Raw genomic sequence first — 13,170 nt, forward strand, 5'->3', positions numbered from 1 at the left:
AAATATTTGTCGTTAATGACAACAATGGTGGACATACTATTGACCGTAAAATCTTCTTATTGATACAAACAATTATAAAAATCTTCATTTGAATTTAGGAATGCCGACCAATACAGATCATTCTACAGACAAGTATTGTTTAGTATAGTGGATTAAGTTAGTAGTATGTGTGAGTTTACATTTCAAATTATATATTTGGTTTATTTAATAAAGTAGTGGACTTAAGTCTTACTCTTAACTACACTCTTAGTTTTTTTTAAGGACTGAACATTCACATATTGATATTATATAATATATAGTCATAGATCTAGAATCTAGATCTATTATATTTTGTTTTGTATAATATTGATTCTGAATTGACTAGTATTAGTATTGCCAATACTACAGTACAATAGTCAATAATTACTTAAATTAACTATTGATTATTGCAATATTGACTTAACTATAAAAAATGTTTTTTAGTACAAAACAATTAAAATAAATATTCAAACCCCTCTGATGCCATTGCTTTTTGTGATTGTTATAAATTATAAAATATGCATACTGATCATACTCGCATGCACTGAATATGGAATCTTAATACTAGATCTACATAGGCCTAATACATAGCAACTATTCTAATTTGTAAGTATTAGACTACTAGTGAGGAAGAGAGTGACATTGTCACTAATTTAAATAGTATTCCTAGTTTCGAATGCCTTGTTGTTAGAAAGGGGAGGGGGAGATAAAAATCATCCCAAGGGGTAGTCCATAAATGACGTCACACTCCTACAAGGAAGGGTTAGGGTTAAGAAAGTTTGACATCTTTTTTTTTTAAAGTAATGTTAGAAGCTGAATTATAAATTATAACTGTTAATTAGAGTTTTAGAAAGCTGTTTTTTTTTTTTAAAATTGTCAGCTTATTAGAAATTGATCAATATACTCTATTTTGACCTAGATCTAGCTCAGTAATTATTTTTGAAAGAAATCTATGTTTTTTTTAAAAAAAAAAAACTGAAATTTTGAGGGGGGTTGTAGGCTAAGGTATGATGTCAATTTAAGGGAGAGGAGGTGGCTGACTTTTTATGACATTGTTTAGCGATGGGGAGGAGGGTACAAATCATCAAAAAAAGTGTGACTTTATGTATTAAAGACCCCCAAAAGTGTGATTTAAAAAAAAAAACAGCTATTTGTTTTGGTCTTGTTTTATTATAAATTAAGTCCATTGTCTATATCATGATGGCCAAAAGAACATTTCCTATGATCTATTTATGACCACAAAGAAATTGAGAATATTAAAGACATTATGGCAGTGTTTTATTAAAATATATCATAAAATTAAAATTTAATGCTTTTTTTTAGTATCACTTTTGTACAGTTTCAGTGTTTTGGTGAAAAAGAAACTCCATGTAATCAAGAAAAAAACTAAGTAACTAAATTAATTATACACAATGTGTTTGAATCTATTACTGAAATGCATGTGGGTTATAACAGACTTCTTACAAATACAATATACAGAAACTTTAGTTGGTGGATTGTGCAAAATGTATGTACTGATTCATTGGCCAATCAAAACATCTTTTTTAAACTGTTAGCTCAGTTGGAGTTTGTCAAGAAAATGTTACGACTAAATTAATATGAAACTTTTTAGTAAAAAATATTTTCAACCACACCAAAAGGTAACTACAACCACACCAAAAAGTAACTACAACCACACCAAAAGGTAGCTACAACCACATCAAAAAGGTAACTACAACCACACCAAAAGGTAACTACAACCACACCAAAAGGTAACTACAACCACACCAAAAGGTAACTACAACCACACCAAAAGGTAACTACAACTACACCAGTCAATCTAACTCTGACATTTAGCATAATTTATGTGCACATAACAATATGATAAACTCTACTTCAGATATCTACAACATGAGTTGAACTCACTGACGGCTTAATCTATCATGGGAGTCGGACCTTCATTGCGGATTAAAGAAATTTTAAGCATACAGTCTCTGTCTGACTGCTGCTATCCTGTGTCCCCTTACATTCCCTTTCCTAAAGACATTTGGCCAGCTGGAGATGATGGGCTAGTGTCTGGCTTTCACATTCTACCTGAAAAATTAAGTAAGTTCATCAATGGTATATATGCCAAGATGCTCAAATAATAGATGTATTCAATTATGTAAAGTTTATAGGATAACTGACCATAATGGTTAATTATCAGAGTTTTTATGAAGAACATACAAATCCAGAGGATCTATAATCTATATTCTTAATATCATTGAGAATAGTCATTAGTCTATATTATATAATATATCCTGTTAAATGTTAAATACTAATAGTTACCATTAATTAATGAGATTCTCAGAATGATTGGCCTGTTAAGTTCTTAGAATGTCCACTAGTGTTTGTTGTTTTCAGAGTGACCATAAGCCCACGACATCCTGACAATGACCGCTAGTTTATAAGTTTCTAAAGTTCTTTTAGGGTGTCCAGATTTCCCACTACCCATGACACTCGCCTGCTCAGCTTCTTCCATTTAAAACTGCTGTGACTACCAGCATGTAGTATAGCCTGTCTTTCAGCCTGATTTACACTTAGAACATCTCATTAAAAAGCAACCTTATGTTCAAACTTATATTTAGAAAGTTGCGCCTTCTTAATTTTAAAGTTGTTGGTTGTAGAAATTAATTGATAAATTAAGTGATTAATTGAGTGTATACACATTTGAACTTACATCAGTTTCAACTTAAAATAAAAATTGCATTGTCTTTATTCAGCAGAGGAGCAAAGTTAAAACTAATTATTAAATGAGTTTTAATTCACACCAGTCTGAAAAACTAGATTTACATTTAAACTATTAAATAATTAAATGCAATCTCAATACACTGAATTGAAAAATTGAAAAGTATCGACTTTCAATATGTTGTATTAGTTAATAATAATTAATATTTAATTAGATGCTATCAATCAGTTGTTTATAAACTTTGCTGAATAGGACGAGGGGTTGATGATGGCACCTGGTTCTGGTGGTGTGATGCTGAGTTTGTTCCATTTAAAGACAACACTTTGTATGCCACATCCTCGGCTTACCATCCTCGTCCTGGTCAAACATGGACGCCTGTTCCCAACGCCATGAACGGCCGAGTTCTTCAGTACAACTTACTTGCTCCTGATGATGTCCGTGAGTTTGACCAAACTTTGATTGGTTTGAAACTAAGTTGCTAATCATTTTTTAAGTTAATTTAAGTTCATAGTTAAATTGAGTACGAATTGAAGTGAAAAAAATAATTGAAAGATATAGCAGCCATTTAACATTTAATGTAAACCATTTATTTTCTGCTCTAACTAGAATGCACCATATTTAGCCGCACCAACAGCACAGTGTTGCCCAATGTGGTGCCGCATCCCCTGGGTGAGATGGTGGCCTACTGTGGGACCGGTGAGGCCGTGGTGATGGCCAACAATGGCGACCCTGTGTACACACGCAGCCGTGACCTGGCCAACGCTGTCCATGTCTACTGCTCTGTGGCCAACAATGGTATCAGCCTGGCATGCTTGAAGCGGGGGACTCTGGATTTTTTTCTGGAACTCTATGAACTTGATTCTGGCATCCAAACCAACGCAAGCATGCGATGTCGACAGATCTGTCAAGGATTTATTCCCTCCAGAAATCGGACGGACAACGTTGCTTGTAAATTTTCCCCTAACTCAAGACTACTGGCTGTCAGTGGTTCTCAAGGTATACTGTTCACTGTCAGGGCCACCACACTGGCGAAGTATCTGACCATCTGCCCTGACCTGCTAGATGAGAACCTCTCGTCTCCGTTAGCTTTTGATTTCAACCCACAATTTGCTTTTGAAGTCCTGACAGTGGCCACAAAAAACAGATTTGTTCACACACTGAACATCTCCACTGCTGAGGTTCTCTCATCTTTTGAGACGGATGAGGACGTCGACTGTCTGAACTACAGTCGGGATGGTCAGCTGATTGCTGTAGGTTTCCACAACTTTGACATCGTTGTCTATGACTCTGAGAATCAGAATGTGTTCCACAGCATTGACATGTCCGTGTTGTGCCAGGAGCAGACCCAGAGAATCCAGCGCGGGTATCCCACAATCCTTCATCTCAGCTTCTCTCAGAATGGTGAGCACCTGGCCAGCACAACGTGTGACGGACAACTGCGTCTGTGGAGGATCCCGAGGGTGTTTTCTCTACAGGAGCTATGCAGGGACGCCATCTTGGCCAGCACCCCCATCAGGAAAATTCAGCGCTTACAAAATATCCCACAAAAGATGATCAACCTTTTGTTGTACAAATATTTCTAAACATTTGAATCTTCATGTTTTTGTTTCGTTTATGTGTTTGTGTCTTGGTGTATATTTTTAATGTCTGGACAAAGTAAGAAAAAAAAATGAAGCCACATTTTTCATCATAAATAAGCAAATTTTTCTTGTTGTTTTTTTTTTAAATTCAGGTAATGAATGTGAGTAGTATAGTGTGATCTCTATAGCTTGTAAACTTCACATTGATCTTCTGACGTCTTTAGTTGCAAGAATGGTTTGGTTGTCAGATGACTTGATAGGTCTAATATTTGTTTTTATTATTATAGTGAGATCAAATGAAAAAAAGCCTCTAAGACAATTATCAGGGACTGTGGTTTCAGGACCTGTGGATGTAGGACCCACTGTGGTTTCAGGACCTGAGGATGTATGACCCCCTGTGGCTTCTAGAGCTGAGATAAGGACAGCTGAGTTCATGTCTTGCATAGAATAAGGCGGCAAAGTTTTGTTAGTAAATTAAATTTGGTTGCTAATTAACTTTTTTTTTTTTTAAGAAACCACAACTGCAGCTTTTAGTTTACACTCAGAAAATCTTGGCACTTGTTGAGAAAATGGGTTGGGTTGGCCAGGGTGGCACTTGTTGAGAAAATGGGTTGGGTTGGCCAGGGTGGCACTTGTTGAGAAAATGGGTCGGGTTGGCCAGGTTGGCACTTGTTGAGAAAATGGGTTGGGTTGGCCTGGTTGGCACTTGTTGAGAAAATGGGTTGGGTTGGCCTGGTTGGCACTTGTTGAGAAAATGGGTTGGGTTGGCCAGGGTGGCACTTGTTGAGAAAATGGGTTGGGTTGGCCAGGTTGGCACTTGTTGAGAAAATGGGTTGGGTTGGCCTGGTTGGCACTTGTTGAGAAAATGGGTTGGGTTGGCCAGGTTGGCACTTGTTGAGAAAATGGGTTGGGTTGGCCAGGTTGGCACTTGTTGAGAAAATAGGTTGGGTTGGCCAGGGTGGCACTTGTTGAGAAAATGGGTTGGGTTGGCCAGGTTTTTAAAACGAGATCTATAAAAACATCACACAGGTTAATTAATGAAATAAACCAGATTTGTACAGAGAATGTTTGGAGACTTTGTAGCGACCTGTAACTTCGCACCGTCTCAGAACTTACACTATGAAAACTATAGACTACTCAAATAGACTTCCAGTGGATATACATATATATATATATATATATATATATATATATATATATATATAATATTATATAGGCCTATATGCCTATAATATCGATGACAAGCCATAAAGCATCAAAGAGTCATTTATAGCGTCCCTTTGGGTTAAAAATAACATCTGTTTCTGATTTAAAAAACTATAAAGTTGTAAAAATTGACCAAAGACCGCTTTTTGTTTTAAATGGGAGCTACACTTTGAATTTTGGAGTATATTTTGGTTTTCATTCGATTTGGAAAAAACATCAGCCGTGTTTTTCAATCAAATAAACAAGTAAACAAACAAGCATTAAGCAGTGAGTTTATTGGCTAATTCAAATTGCATGATGTATACAAGAGTAATACAATATTCTACCAAGTCAGGCAAACATTTTCCATGTACACCTTAATGGTTAGTAGTGTAGTTTTATTGGTAGAACAAATTCACACGGCACCGTACAGCGGCAACATTCACTGGTGTCGACCATAGCTGTGAGCCTCTAGGCACAGTGGTAGGCACATCCACATTCTCTGTTCAAGGGGGACAAGCAGAATATGTATCGGTACTTCTTTTTGTTTAAGTCATTTGTACACATTTTTGAAGGTTACATAGGGGGGCATTTGGCTGCTAACCCAAAGGTCTTGTGTTCGGGTCTCAGTTCGGACTAGCTACTGTACGACGTCCCTGAGCCCAAACAGCTCTTATGGGTACCTGACTCAGGGAAAGTAAAGGCGGCTGGGCAAAGTGCTGACCACATTATCTCTTCATTTGCTGAGGTCAAGAAACATATGAACGCAGCTTCACCTGCCCAATGGATAGCTAGGTCTAAAGAGGAATCTTTTAAAGGTTATATAGTAACTAATTTGTTGACAAATTTATTACCTAGCAACCATTAAATGGTTACCTAGCAACCATTTGTTTGACACATTAAATGGTTACCTAGCAACCAATTGTTGACACATGAACCATTGGTTACTTACAAGACACATGTGCCTGGACACGGGTTGAAGCTGCAAGGGTCAACAAAGCACGTGCCACCAGGTATACAGTTGGACACACCTGTTGAGTGGACGGGGTCAAGGCCAGAGTCCGTAGATCAGAGTCAATAATTAGCAGAGGTAAAACAATTAGTTAATTAATGGATGCATATAAATGAAGGGTTGGCAAACTATTTGAGAAACATTTTCTCCTAAAACATTGCGTTGTTTGTAGTGATACTTTGTTTAGACACATTGGTCTACACATCGGCCTTGAATGGCCACACACCGGCCTTTGATGAACGTGTGATACAATGGCCACACCGGCCTTTGATGAGCATGTGATACAATGGCCACTTACCGGCCTTTGATGAGCATGTGATACAATGGCCACACCGGCCTTTGATGAGCATGTGATACAATGGCCACTTACCGGCCTTTGATGAGCATGTGATACAATGGCCACACACCGGCCTTTGATGAGCATGTGATACAATGGCCACACACCGGCCTTTGATGAACATGTGATACAATGGCCACACACCGGCCTTTGATGAGCATGTGATACAATGGCCACACACCGGCCTTTGATGAGCATGTGATACAATGGCCACACACCGGCCTTTGATGAACGTGTGATACAATGGCCACACCGGCCTTTGATGAGCATGTGATACAATGGCCACACACTGGCCTTTGATGACCATGTGATACAATGGCCACACCGGCCTTTGATGAGCATGTGATACAATGGCCACACCGGCCTTTGATGACCATGTGATACAATGGCCACACCGGCCTTTGATGAGCATGTGATACAATGGCCACACCGGCCTTTGATGACCATGTGATACAATGGCCACACCGGCCTTTGATGAGCATGTGATACAATGGCCACACACTGGCCTTTGATGACCATGTGATACAATGGCCACACCGGCCTTTGATGAGCATGTGATACAATGGCCACACACTGGCCTTTGATGACCATGTGATACAATGGCCACACCGGCCTTTGATGAGCATGTGATACAATGGCCACACCGGCCTTTGATGAACATGTGATACAATGGCCTTTCCTTGACGAATGAATGAGATTGAACTGATCTAACTCGCTGGGTTAAGGATAAAACTGACAACTTTTACATAGTCATGTCGGGGAGGTAATTAATGAGCGACTAATGAAACAAAGACATGTCGGGGAGTTAATTAATGAGCGACTAATGACTTACCTTGAGCACCTAGCCAGCAGAGCGCTAACAAGAAGACGCAGATTATCACAACCGTCTTCATCTTCCTCGTTACTTTTTCTCGTTATTTTAGTCGCTCTGGTAACTGTTGTCAAAATGAGGGATGACAAAAAAAAAAAAAAAAAAAAAAAAAAAAAAAAACTAACGACGTTGCACGAGAAAAACAAGATACGTTGACACAGTTTAATCTCATGCAAGCCGATGTCTCCATCATAGGTGTGGCCTTGTTCAATGATTCGGAGGGGTGGGGGGACAGGGGGCGGGGCGAAATTTGTAGCTGTTTTATCGACTACTTTAAAATCAGCTTAATTAATTAACAATTTTTTAGAATTACCCTTGCTGTCATATTACACTCATACTATTTGTTCGAAAGTTCATTTTGTTTGTTTCAGGTTATAAAAAATAATCCTTATTATAAACCCGTAATGAAAAATAAAATAATTAAAAAAAACTTTTAAAAAAAACACGTTTTTCTTGTGGACTAAAAAGTAGAAAATAAATTTTGTGCTTCCTCGAGCTGTGCAGGTTCTTGAGATGACTATTCATACATTTCAAATTCAAATTCAAATTTATTCAAATTTATTCAAACAACGGTTACAATTGTAGGCACAAAGGCCTTTTTTCACATTGGCCGTTTAAACAAATAAAGCAATTCAATAACACATAGCAGTAACCGTTCACCATCAAATTTCCCGACCCATCTGCCCGACCCACGTTTTTTGTCATCAAATGTATGAATAATCAAGAACCTGCACAGCTCGAGGAAGCACAAAATTTATTTTCTACTTTTTAGTCCACAAGAAAAACGTGTTTTTTTTTTTTAATTTTTAAGTATTTTATTTTCTCCTTTTTAGTCCGTTGCTACACATGAAAAACGTGGTTTTTAAAAAGTTTTTTATATAGTTTATTTTCTACTTTATCTAATGACTTGATTAAGTATGACTTGACTAAGTGTTTATAAATACACGGACTAAAAATCTTGAGCGACCGATACGCTTTAAACAGAGAAAGGGCGTAATTTAATTAAGCCTACATGCCGTGACCAGGATTCGAACCTGGGTTGTCGCGACCACAACGCGAAGTACTAACCACTATACAATCACGGCCAGCGCGCTCACATCGATTGGGGCCGAAGTAACTGTGTCAATAGGCCTCCAGTCTTGTCGGTATGTTTAGAAATCATGTCCTCGATTTTATGGTTCTTGGGGCGTAATTTAATTAAGCTAATTTAGGTCTCTAATTGCTAGTTTTTATGATTGCATCTGAAATTGTTAGGCGAAAATAGCCTGCATTCCAAATTTCAGATCTCTAGAGCAATCAGAAGTGGGCTAATTTTCGATGTCAATTTTAACAACAAACAAACAAACAAACGCGAAGCTGAGTTAAGAAAAACGTGTTAAAATAAAGCGGGAGTGATCTCCCCTAAATTTTCTCGTATATACTTATATAACACTACAGGGTGTGGCAACTCGGGATATAGACATGATTTTTAATCCATTTTTAATTACTTAAACTTTTAAAAATAGAATGGAATCTAGTAGAGAAAGAATTGCGTACCAAATGAACAGCAAACAAAGTGTATATAATAGTGCGGAATATTTGTACTTTATAAAATTCACATGTATTTTTTGAGAAATGGGAAATAGCGTCAAGTACTATTTCTGGTAAATGGAAATTGCTCAAAATTTGACAGAAGGCAGAGAATTAGATCTTTTACTTATATGTGAAATTTTATTTAACTATCTGAAACAAGTTAAGGGCTTTTGAAAAACCATAAGCAGAATAAAATCCACTTCCGGTTACAGGAAATCGCTGAAAAATTGAAACAGAATTACAAACTTGATATAATCCATTGATGAAATTCTCTTAAAATATTGAGTCAGCCTTTCTTCTGAGGCCGCAGCAACACGCGGGACGGGTACGCTAGTTTGCAGAAAATGCCTGTAGAGTACAAAGGAAAGTTAAGCAGTTTGGTACCAACTTTGGCTGCAAGTGCGGCAGAAAGGATAGTGCTTTTCATTTTTTAAATATAAAAACAAAATCTTGGCTTGTTGGCAAATGTTAGATGGAAGCCCAGTTTTCGTATGAGCTTTTCATTATCTGCTCCGTTGATGTATGTGTAAGTAATGACAGTACTTTTACACTGTTTACTAATTTTGTTAATACCAGTCCTTTACACTGTTTACTAATTTTGTTACTGCCAGTACTTTACACCGTTTAATAATTGTGTTAATGACAGTACTTTACACCGTACACTAATTTTGTGAATGACCAGTACTTTACACCGTTTACTATTTTTGTTGATGACAGTACTTTACACCGTACACTAATTTTGTACTTTAGACCAGGCACTACTTTACAAAAGTAAATCACTTTTTAAATACAGTTCAAAGTGCATTAAGAAATCTTACGGTAACTTGTTCCAATTAAAGAATATGTTCTTATCAGTGAACTAACATCGCGCCAAAGATTTGAGAAACTTGACCGGTCTATAGTTTAACTGGCAGGTCACTAAACACGAGAGACCAACGATGAAGTTTGTTGTTTACCTGAGTGCTGTTGTTTTTGTTGTGTGTCTGGCGTTTGGACAAAGTGAGTTCAGGGGTCATTGGGTGTTTGATCGTCAAGGTTATCTCAACTAGCCGCTCATCTCGGCTAAATAATTCACGACATTTGACCGGCTAAATAATTCACGACAGTGACCGGCTAAATAATTCACGACGTGTGACCGGCTAAATAATTCACGACGTGTGACCGGCTAAATAATTCACGACGTGTGACCGGCTAAATAATTCACGACGTGTGACCGGCTAAATAATTCACGACGTGTGACCGGCTAAATAATTCACGACGTGTGACCGGCTAAATAATTCACGACGTGTGACCGGCTTGGTCAGTACAATCTGGCAGATCAATTACATTCTAGCCAGATAAATTGACCACGTACTTACCAAAATCACGTGACCAAACTGTCGAGTTATTTCCTCCCCAGGGTCAGCTGACCTGAGGGAGATGTTCAGGGACGTGCGTGCCGTTTGTGCTCACCCCGCCCTCTGCTTCATAGACGCCTGCATGATGTCACCTTGTCCCACCACCTGCATCAGGTAAATATACACACGCCTGCATGATGTCACCTTGTCCCACCACCTGCATCAGGTAAATATACACACGCCTGCATGATGTCACCTTGTCCCACCACCTGCATCAGGTAAATATACACACGCCTGCATGATGTCACCTTGTCCCACCACCTGCATCAGGTAAATATCCACACGCCTACATGATGTCACCTTGTCCCACCACCTGCATCAGGTAAATATCCACACACCTGCATCAGGTAAATATCCACACCTGCATCAGGTAAATATTATCCACACACCTGCCTCAGGTAAATATCCACACCTGCCTCAGGTAAATATTATCCACACACCTGCATCAGGTAAATATTATCCACACCTGCCTCAGGTAAATATTATCCACACCTGCATCAGGTAAATATTATCCACACCTGCCTCAGGTAAATATCCACACCTGCATCAGGTAAATATTATCCAGCCCAGCAGGGTTAAAGTCAGCCTACTGAAGTCAATATTGGACACAGTGCATTATTTTATTTTATTTCACATATATGCTCGTTTGTAAAGTTTAAAATCTTGCTCTAATGTTTGTCGACAGAGATTGTGTGTGCGGTTATACCTGCCCTTAAGTCGCTTCCTGTGAAGGCTATTGATATTAATTAGTTAAGTTTTCATGCACGTCACCATCTGGAGTATCACCATGCGTCACCACCGTGACAGAACACCATTCTAAAATAAAGTATAAAACGTGTCTGAGATTGTGTTGTGTAAGTCATGTGATTGTGCTTGTGACTGGTTTCGTCAACAAATTATTTATCGACGCCAGAACAGAGTTTGCTAAAGTTGCCAGCTATATTTAGATATTTGATCAAGCCACCCAACTTATGAAGCAATCGGTTCTAGGAAGTTTTCCCTGAGATCTGTGAGCTATACAGCCTTAGTGACCTAATCAGCCAAGGTCTTCTGTTTTAGTGACCTAATCAGCCCAGGTCTTCTGTTTTAGTGACCTAATCAGACCAGGTCTTCTGTTTTAGTGACCTAATCAGACCAAGTCTTATGTTTTATTAAATACACCGTTTAAAATAATGTACTTTTTACAAGTTGCAGAACTTTTAAAACTGAGATTTAGATCACTGAAATTTTAGTTTAAAATTCAAATATTTCCCCCGCTCAGTTGTGAATTATACCATCTCCCGTGAGTTTTATTAGTATACTAGACTACCCGGTATTCAGATGGAAAACTGTCATCTTCATAACACCATCCGAACAAGACCACTTATCCCCATCCGACCTCTAGACACTGTCATCACACATACACGAACTCACACACACACTTACGTAGAGTGTGAGAAACTTATATTGTTAAAACAGTTCATAATAAATTCATAATTAATTCAAAATTAAGGGGGAGGGCTCCGGTAAAAAAAAAAAAACTTTTTTAAAACTCGTTAGAAAACAGTTATTTCTTTACAGCTTTATTAAGATATATCCGCATCTGCAAATCCACTAAGAAAAATTGGTGGAAAAATATTGGTAACTATGACAACGGCGGCCGTCTTTAAAAATTAACCCCTTCGTAGGTTTTCCACCATTCATAAAATATTACTTTTTAAGCCCAATAAACAATCAATTCATAATCTTCTACCATATTTTGGGCACGCAACTAAAAAATTTAAGTGCATATCTTCAAACTAATTTTTTATGAATTTTCAAAATTTGTGTCCGTTCAAAACACTAGTTTTAATGCCCCAAAATTCCCCAACACAAGACTGACTGTCTTATTTTGACCGAGATGACCACCGTGCAGACGATGAGCACTGAGTAGGTCAGGTACGGCAGGAACAAGTCAGTGATGAAATACGAGACCGCAAAGACTTTGAGACCGTTCGGGTGAAAGTTGATCCGGAAGTGGGTCTGGTTGTCTGAGGCAACATCTGTGACGTATTTAATGAGAAACAGGTACAGGGTCATGACAACTCATGTCACCATGGTGTATACCAAGGTTACTTTTTTCGTGATGATCTGCTTGACCTTGAGGGGTATGACGACACACATGCATCTTTCAAAGGCCGCGAAGGCAGTGATCAAGCCACTGACGCGGACAAAGTAGTTGTGAGGGTAGACGAGGAATACGGTGCCAAAGTCCACAGGGTTGATCAAACCAGGTGCTGGGTATGATGATGTTCAAGTACTGAGAGACCAACGCCCCGCTGACCGAGAGGGCTGTCAGCAAAATGTTGGACGTGTCGCTGTAGCCGATCCGGTTAAAGATGAGGATGTTGAAGAGGTTGCACACAACACCAACCACAGCGAGAAGTCCTTCAATGACAGCCTCAGCCCGAAGACACAGGACCAGGACAGAGTCCTCCAGCTCCCCCGTGTGCTGTAGTATGTGTGGGGGGGG

The 13,170-nt window shown here is 38.5% G+C and overlaps 1 protein-coding gene, 2 long non-coding RNA genes and 1 other non-coding gene across 5 annotated transcripts; 2 read left to right on the forward strand and 2 right to left on the reverse strand.

The window, feature by feature from the left end:
* The first annotated feature begins 20 nt into the window (after positions 1-20).
* On the forward strand, positions 21-4,447 carry LOC131944546 (uncharacterized). 2 transcript variants are annotated; one of them, XM_059305219.1, is made up of 4 exons: positions 21-169; positions 1,898-2,103; positions 2,978-3,163; positions 3,332-4,447. In XM_059305219.1, the coding sequence occupies exons 2-4, from the start codon at positions 1,941-1,943 to the stop codon at positions 4,306-4,308; spliced, it is 1,326 nt and encodes a 441-aa protein (XP_059161202.1). In that variant the 5' UTR covers positions 21-169; positions 1,898-1,940; the 3' UTR covers positions 4,309-4,447. The 2 variants fall into 2 exon arrangements, with proteins under 2 accessions (XP_059161202.1, XP_059161203.1); XM_059305220.1 differs by having other exon boundaries at positions 21-132.
* Positions 4,448-5,769: 1,322 nt separating this feature from the next.
* Positions 5,770-7,800, reverse strand: LOC131944566 (uncharacterized). Its single transcript, XR_009387051.1, has 3 exons — positions 7,672-7,800; positions 6,443-6,521; positions 5,770-5,992 (listed from the first exon to the last, which is right to left on the reverse strand). It is a non-coding gene; the product is annotated as an uncharacterized LOC131944566 (long non-coding RNA).
* Positions 7,801-8,723: 923 nt separating this feature from the next.
* Trnah-gug (transfer RNA histidin (anticodon GUG)) lies at positions 8,724-8,795 on the reverse strand. Its single transcript has one exon. It is a non-coding gene; the product is annotated as a tRNA-His (tRNA).
* A 1,321-nt stretch (positions 8,796-10,116) lies between these two features.
* On the forward strand, positions 10,117-11,516 carry LOC131944561 (uncharacterized). Its single transcript, XR_009387048.1, has 3 exons — positions 10,117-10,281; positions 10,682-10,793; positions 11,365-11,516. It is a non-coding gene; the product is annotated as an uncharacterized LOC131944561 (long non-coding RNA).
* The last annotated feature ends 1,654 nt before the right edge of the window (positions 11,517-13,170 follow it).

Source organism: Physella acuta, unplaced genomic scaffold (genome assembly GCF_028476545.2).
Source record: "Physella acuta isolate Inbredline_101_S28 unplaced genomic scaffold, ASM2847654v3 ptg000497l, whole genome shotgun sequence".
NCBI lineage: Eukaryota > Metazoa > Mollusca > Gastropoda > Physidae > Physella > Physella acuta.

What these genes read in the sequence shown, in the direction of transcription:
- LOC131944546 (XM_059305219.1), top strand. Translation starts at nt 1,941, where the DNA reads ATGGGAGTCGGACCTTCATTGCGGATTAAAGAAATTTTAAGCATACAG. An exon ending in CATTCTACCTGAAAAATTAA is followed by an intron (nt 2,104 to 2,977) that starts GTAAGTTCATCA and finishes TTTGCTGAATAG; the next exon opens with GACGAGGGGTTGATGATGGC. An exon ending in ACTTGCTCCTGATGATGTCC is followed by an intron (nt 3,164 to 3,331) that starts GTGAGTTTGACC and finishes TGCTCTAACTAG; the next exon opens with AATGCACCATATTTAGCCGC.